General features: G+C 51.1%; 1 protein-coding gene across 1 annotated transcript; it reads right to left on the bottom strand.

Moving 5' to 3' along the window:
- Window positions 1–6,667: 6,667 nt before the first annotated feature.
- On the bottom strand, window positions 6,668–7,282 carry PC9H_001405 (uncharacterized protein; the record flags this gene model as incomplete). The annotated part of the gene is made up of 1 exon (XM_036771055.1): window positions 6,668–7,282. The coding sequence occupies one exon, from the start codon at window positions 7,280–7,282 to the stop codon at window positions 6,668–6,670; it is 615 nt and encodes a 204-aa protein (XP_036636900.1).
- Window positions 7,283–7,889: the final 607 nt, after the last annotated feature.

The following is a 7,889-nucleotide window of genomic DNA, read 5'->3' as shown; positions in this document are numbered from 1 at the left end:
GGCTGTTGGTGGAGAGAAAGCAAGGACGACCAAGTTCGCGCATGCTTCCGCCAGAAGCTCAACTAGCGGGAATAATGAATGCTTTTATCTTATCTTACCTCCTTATCGGATTCAAGTATGTGACAGCCCTGTCAGAGGGTCATGAAGAGTGCCCTGTCACTCTTCATGACCCTCTGATACTGGCAGGCAGTGCAGTGCACCTTGCCTGTCAGTGAGCTCATAAGAAGCCTTGAATTCAACTGCAGGAACACAGGCACAAACTTCACCATCACCATCAATTTGCTCATTAACTCAAGAACTGATACTGATGCTATCTTTTGAATGTTTGAACCTGAACATTCAGCAGACCATGGTGGACTTAATCTTTCCATAGTCTGTGTCTGTGATGTAGGAGAGGACACTAGATACAAGTTCTCAGTGTCACAACAATAGAGTTGAAACTCATGTATTGTATACAATTGTCATATACCAATCCTCAAGCCCCCTTAGGAGTCCCCCTACGCCCCTTTTGGACACTCGGACCTTCGGAATCCCTCGGGCTCCGCCCTCAAGGCTTATGCATGGTGCGCAGTACTAGGATTACTTTGTTACATGTTTCATGTGTATGTGTGTACTTACATACTAGCCTCACTACATACATGTGTTAGTTAGTATTTATAGTAGCACTAGTACACATCTATTCTCTACTCTGAATCTTGGTTCCTTTTCCGTCACCTCTTGTCTTCTAAGTTTCTGCTGCAGGCTCCTCCGTGCTCCATGGAGCCTGCCTCTCACCTATGCTCTCCTCCGAAATCGGGACACTGCAGGGCTAGGAGGGTGCAGCATCAAAGCTGAAGCCAAGTCCCGTATGCTTCACTTGTCCGCTTGTCCGCGCTCTCACGCTCCCTGCGCATTCCCGCGCCCCTGTAGGGACGAGTCAGGAGGCCCCTTAACATGGTCCTTAACAGCAAACTTCCTTGGGATGATCCTGTTCATGGCCAACATGAGCCATCTCATTTATAGTGTTCTCAGCCAGTTCAGCATTGTTGTTAGGGCAACACTATACACAATGATGCGTACACAGACCCGACAAGAATTAGAGTAAGCAAGTGGTAATGAAAGAGAAGATGCGGGAATGATGAAGACACTGACTTAGGCACTAGTGCTAGTGGGATCCCCAAGAGAACGAGTTAATGTCTCTGGGTATGATATTCAGTCTTATATACTATGGTACATGCATAATCCTCATGTCTATCTACACACTGTAGCCTGTCAGCTTTCCATGGAATGCTTAGCACGGCATGATGTCATGTACTGTGTCCATGCATCTACAGCAAGGTTCTGACTAAGGTGTTTAATAATATGGGCTGAAGGGCATAAGCATAATCTCGTAAGGCGCCACATGTCCTGGTCATGTGATATATAGGGGCAAAGAAAAAGGGAAAGAAAGGAAAGAAAAAGTCAGACCATAACATCACCCCCTTTTACAGCTTGTCAACTCCGTTTGACAACATCACCTCCTTGATATGAGCACTACTATCCCCTACTTTGCCACCTGGGATAGTCTCAGCACCAACGAATGTAACGGAATCATTGCTATGGTGGTAATCATGGTGCTGGCTGGGTTCTTTGTGGCTGGTTTCCGCCTCCATACCTAGTTTGTATATTTTGGTTTTCATGGTATATGTGGATGATGTAAATATATATTTGGGTTTCCAGGCGAGCTGTTCGAAGAGAGCTTGAGAGATCCGCTGTGGAGCTCCAGAATGTTGGGAGCAGAATGCCTTGATTTGCCCCGGCTGTTAAGGACTGTGTCAAGGGGCCTCCTGACTCGTCCGCACAGGGGCACGGGAGCGCGGGCGGAGCACGGGAGCGCGGACGCGCAGACGAGCGGAGCACACGGGACTTGGCTTCAGCTTTGATGCTGCGCCCTCCTAGCCCTGCAGTGTCCCGATTTCGGAGAGAGCAAGGTGAGAGGCGGGCTCTGCGGAGGAGCCCGGAGCGAAGACTTAGAAGGACAAGTGACGGAGAAGGAACTAAGATTCAGAGTGAGGAATACATGTCTACTAGTGCTACTATAAATACTAACTAACACATGTATGTAGTGAGGCTTAGTATGTAAGTACACATGTAGGTGAAACATGTAACAAGTGAATCCAAGTGCTGCGCACCATGCATAGGCCGCGAGGGCGGAGCCTGAGGGGCTCCGAGGGTCCGAGTATCCGAAAGGGGCGTAGGGGGGAACCCCTAAGGGGGCGTGAGGACTGGTATATGACACTGGCACGTTCTCGAGATTCTTCTCCAGCTCCCACAAGTCGTGCTCTGTTGTGTAGCCCTTCCACCTGACTAAATATTTGAGGTGCCCCCACCTCATCTGGCTATCCAACACCTCCTCGACTTTGTACTCTTCCTCTCCTCTTATTTGCACTGGCAGAGGTGGCAGTACCTGTCGCCCCAGGATGGTGGGTTGGTTTGCTTTCTCGGTGCGATGGGTGGAGATGGTGGGATGGATAGATATTTTTTTTGGAAGTTTTAATGTTATTGCATTTTTTGTTGGCACCACAATCACCTCGCATGGTCTGATTTTCTTTTGCTCCAATTTGCGTGACAGGCTGGTTGTGTTGAAGTTATCTGTGAGGATGAATGCCTTGTCCCCGACTCGGTATTCTGGTGCTTCTCCTACTCAATGGTCCACATATCTTTTCATCTCTTCTCCTGCTTTTACTAATGTGGACCGTGCCTCCTCCCATGTCTGCTTTATCCATTTCACAAATTCGTCCACTGCTTCTATCTTGGACTCTTTTCACAGCTCAACTCCCATCTGGGGGTGTTTTCCATAGTTAAAGTAAAACGGGCTCTGCCTGGAGCTCGTCTGGGTTTTATGATTTAATGAGAATTTGCAGATGGCCAACCACTCTGCCCAGTTGTCCTGCCTATGGTTGATGAACATTTGGAGGTACATTTCGATTTCTCAATTTGCTCGTTCCGTCTGTCCATCCGTTTGGGGGTGGAAGGCCGTGGACAACTTAGTCTGAATTCCCAATAAGTTGTTTAGTTCTCTCATTACTTGTGACACGAACTGAGGTCCTCGGTCTGATATAATGGTATTGGGGAGTCCGTGGATTTTCCAGACGTTGTCCCGGTATAACTTAGCGAGTCCAAGGGCTGACAATTCCTCAGTCATTGGTACGAGGCGAACCATCTTGGTAAATCAGTCAACGACTACTAGGATTGCATCATATCCTGACGATTTGGGAAGTTTAATGATAAAGTCCGCAGATATGTCTGTCCATGGTTCAGATGGAATGGGGTTCGGCTGGAGCTTGCCTTGTGGTTGTTGGGAGTAGGCCTTGCTTCGTTGGCACTGGTTGCATCCCTTGACATATTCCGCAATGAATTTGTTCATTCCCGGCCACCAATAATTACGCGAGATCAGCTCAATGGTTTTCCACCTTCCTGGGTGTCCTGTGATGGTTGAATCATGGTGTAGTTTTACGATTTCCCTTCTGACATCAACATCTTTGGGTACGTACACCTTTCCATGGTATAATACAAGGTCCTGCTCTTCTGACCACTCCGCTTCTTTCAGCACCTTGGTCGGCAACCTTTTCAGTTCAGTCACTGCCTTGACTACTGATTCATTGTAGTTTTTTGATTTTCTGATTTTAGATAAAATAGGCGACTCTGCACTGCCGATTAGGACATGACCTTGCTGCATGGCCTTGATTCAAAAATACTCTGGCTTCAAAAGGACCATCATATTGTTGTCTTCCCCCCTATCAAGATCTGGTTGTCTCGACAGGACATCTGCCTTCATATTTGAAGCTCCTGGCTTGTGCTTTAGAATAAAGTTAAACCTCAACAAATATAACGCCCAGCGTGCCTGGCATCTGTTTAGCTTTTTTGGTTGTCATGAAGTACTTCAAGTTTTTATGGTCTGTCCAAATGGTGAACTGACGTCTGTTTCCTTCTAGGTCTCCATGCCTCCAGGGCATGAATGATGGCTAGCATCTCTTTCTCATGAATATCGTAATTCCTCTCCGTCTCTGAGAACCCTTTTGAAAGGAAAGTGCAGGGTCTCCACTTTTCGTCCTTGCATAGCATGGAGAGCACTGCTCCCGATGTGTAATTGGATGAATCTGCCTCTATCTTCATTTCTCAATCCGTGTCTGGTAGCACCAGGATCGGTTCTTCCGTAAATAGTGTTTTGAGCTTCTCAAGAGCTCCTTGCCTCTCCTCGTTCCATACAAACTTTTCCTCCTTTATAGTGAGTTCGTGCAATGGTTTAGCGGCGGTGGCAAAGTCCTTAATGAACCGTCAATAGTAGTTGCTAAATCCTAGGAACTGCTGTACATACTTGTTGCACGTGTAAGGGCAACCTCAAGATAGCCGCACAGTGCAAGCCTAGCAGAGGGAGAATCCAAAGAAATGAATAAGACTAACTACAATACATGAGAGAGCTGCTCACCTAGCAGAGGGAGAATCCAAAGAGAACAGGATGGGGATTCTCCATGCTAGGAAGCGAAGTATATACTGTAGTAGCGTGGGAGGAATGAAGGGTAACTGTACAGTACACCAGCCACAGGTACGAACGAATATCACAAGGTACGAGGGGGCATGTGATAATGAAGTGGAAGGGGAATGTACAGGAGTCGTGCCAGCGACCTGGGGAAGTGGGGACAAGGAGTAATGAAGTGGGAAAGGAGGATAGAGGTAGCCCGGACGAGCCCCGAAGTGTATCTACGAGTCCGAGCGAGTCCGAATTCCGAGCGAGTCCGAGGCGAGTCCGAAGTGCGGGAAGACTTCGGAGTCACCGGACGGGGCTCGGATGCGAAGGGAGTGAACGGAAGGGAAGCAGAAAGGTAAGGGGACAAAAGGAAAGGAAAGGGAATGAAGGAAAGGGGAAAGGAACGAGGAGGAAGGGGGCGGGACAGGGGGAGTAGGAGAAAATAGGAGTGTCCCCTTACATCACCTCCCCTTCAAGGTTGCGGCGACCCGACGCGAAGATTCCTGCCTGCCGCGCCATGAATTCACCAACCCCGAAACTCCGGATTGCTGCGAGAAGATGTCGAAGTACGACTGCGCGGAGCCCGGAGCCTTCCGACTGCGCCAGCGCTCCCAGGACTGGTCCAGTGCCGCAGGAGTCATCCGGAGAGGTAGAGCGGTCGTCGGATTCATCGGACTCGTCCGGAGTACGCGTACTGCGTCCGGGTGACGATCATGGAAGTCCTTGACCTTCCGGGCGGCATGCTGGAGGTTGCTCGCAGGCTCCCAGGAGTCGTGCTCGATACCATAGCCTCGCCAGCGCACCAGATACTTCAGGACCCGACCGAACCGTCTGCTATTTCGGACCTCTTCTACCTCATGCTCCTCTTCTCCGTCACCGAGCTGCGGAGGTGGCGGAGCGACAGGGCGTCTACCCGGGATGGGGTCCGGAACGAAGGGAGAGAGTTTGACCACGGGGAAGACGGGATGGAGACGGGATAAGCCCGGAGGGAGCTGGAGCCGGTACGCTGCCTTGCCAACCTTCCGGACGACCTTGTAAGGACCAAGTCGTGCGTGTCCGAGTTTCCGGGAGGGTCAGGCAAGGTTGATGTCTGACGAGTCCAGCCAAACCTTGTCACCCGGTTGGTACTCCAGAGCGGGAGTCCGACACTGATCATAGTAGCGCTTCATGTCGTCCTGAGCCTTGACCAATGCGGACTGAGCCTCGTCGACTGCGGATTTCATCCGGTCTACGAACTCGTTTGCGGACTCCATCCGAGACGGTGGCTGATGAGGTTCGAACCCGAGACGAGGATGACGGCCGGTATCCAGGAGGAAGGGTGACTGCTGAGTGGACGCATGGACCCGGTTGTTGTACGCAAACTCCGCCATAGGTAGGAGGCAAGCCCAGTCGTCCTGACGTTCTCCGACGAAGATCCGGAGATAGGACTCGAGTTCCTGGTTGGTCCGTTCCGTCTGTCCATCGGACTGAGGGTGGTACGCAGTGGAGGCAGCCAGCTTGATTCCGAGCATCCGGTAGACTTCTCGGGTGAACTCTGCGACGAATTGTGGACCCCGGTCGGACACGACGGACCGAGGGAGTCCGTGCAGCTTCCAGACGTTCTGCAGGTACAAGTTTGCAGATCCGAGGGCAGACACTGTGGTGTGAGTCGGAATGAAGTTGTGAAGCGTCCGTGTGAGAGAGAGGTCGCGCCGTCGGGGAGACGAGGCGCTCGCACGACTCCTGCGAGGGAGGGAGGGCCAGTTCCAGGCCGGGGAGGACTTAGGCCTTAAGTCTAAGGGCTGTTGACCCGAGCAGGGGAGGGCGTCGATGCCTCGTACGACGAGGGGCGCGGGCGCGCGTCAGGCAGATGGGAGTACGGGAGTGCAATAATAATATTACGTCATCTGATATACTGATAAGATGAGTAGTCTACGCGTCGTGATAGCTATGTCTGTGCGGAGGACCGTTGACAGGTACTACTACGAACTGCCGCATCACAGTGCCCCCCAGCTATCACGAGGGGTGATGCAAGGTTACAAGGTTGATAAGGAAGTACAGAATGGATGAGGAAAGGGGGTAGGCATAAGGTGGGGAAAGAAATAAATGCGGTAGAGTGGCAGCATTACGAAGAAAAGGGGAACAAAAAACGGTCGTGTAGAGTCCCAGTTTGCTTTCGAGCGCGGTTACGGGTCTATCGTGCTATGGCGACGTCATCTGTTCTAGTAGCGTCGCATGTTTGATGCGTTCGTATAAGGGTTTGTTTGGGCTAGCGCGAGATTCGTCACGCGCAGACACTACGTTCGTTTCGCGGTTGTCGTTGTAGTGCTGCGAGGCCGTTGTGGCCTTATTAGGTGAATTGTGTGGTTTATGCTCGCTGAGAGTGGGAGGGATGTATACTCGGAGCGGGTCGTCCCAACAATTTGGCTCAATTGGCGCGACGGCGTGAGGGTTCCTTTCTTCTTCTTCCGCTAGATGAAATAGTTCCAAGGGTACGAGTGCTCCGGAGACCTTCACGCTACGGCTTCCTTCCGCGTTGGCGGCGAATCCGCGGGCGGCCAGTGCCTGCATGGTGTTTCCGAATAGTACCCAGTACACGGGAGTGTGTTCGTCCCATGTTCGTACTACTGATAGCACGTGTATTGCGACGTGTCGTTTGATGAGGTAGAGCAGCGCGATAACGTCGTTATGTGAAGTTTCTCGGATGTCAAGAAAGTGTAGTCGCCAGACGGGGGATAGTGAGGGAGGCGAGGCTTGGTACAGCGTCGTTGGGGTGTACGAGTCGTCGAACACTTGGTCGTCAGTGGAGGGATCCATGACAGTGGGGTTTTGTCCTTCAATACTCGGTTGTCAACGTTCCTGTTTTAAGAGAATCCTTGTCCTTCTTTTTACCGTCACAGTGAGAGTGTGTGTTGTCAGCGGAATCTTTTGTCGATTAGTTCGTCGTATTCTCGCTTTAACTCCGGGGCATTGCGTAGGTCCGCTTCGTTTAGCCAGGAATCTTCTGCTGCATCCAACCCCTTCCAGCGAATAAGATACTGCCGGGCCCTTCCTGATCGTTTAGCCGTGGTACGGTGTCCGATTATCCTATCAATTTCCCATTCTTCGGTGGCTGGGAGTAAATCGCGTGTAGGGGGAAGGGATTCACGGGGGCCGAAACGTGGGTCAGAGGGGGTGTAACGCTTGAGATGGCTGAGGTTGACAACGGGGTGCATCGGATAATTGGTGGGCAAACGCAGTCGATATACCAAGGGATTGATTTTTTCTAAGACCTCAAACGGGCCGATCATTCGTTGAACCAGTTTGCGGCCCGTTCCCGAAGCTTCAACTAGTTGAAGGGTATGAGGGTTTACTAACACCAGATCGCCAGGTTCTATGGGGTCTATCGGTCGTCGATTGCGGTTGAACGCCTTCGCTTGTTTCT

This window comes from Pleurotus ostreatus (genome assembly GCF_014466165.1).
Source record: "Pleurotus ostreatus strain PC9 chromosome Unknown scaffold_1, whole genome shotgun sequence".
NCBI classification, from domain to species: Eukaryota; Fungi; Basidiomycota; class Agaricomycetes; order Agaricales; family Pleurotaceae; genus Pleurotus; species Pleurotus ostreatus.
Note: the sequence above shows the minus strand (reverse complement) of the source record. Positions and strands in the feature narration are given on the sequence as shown.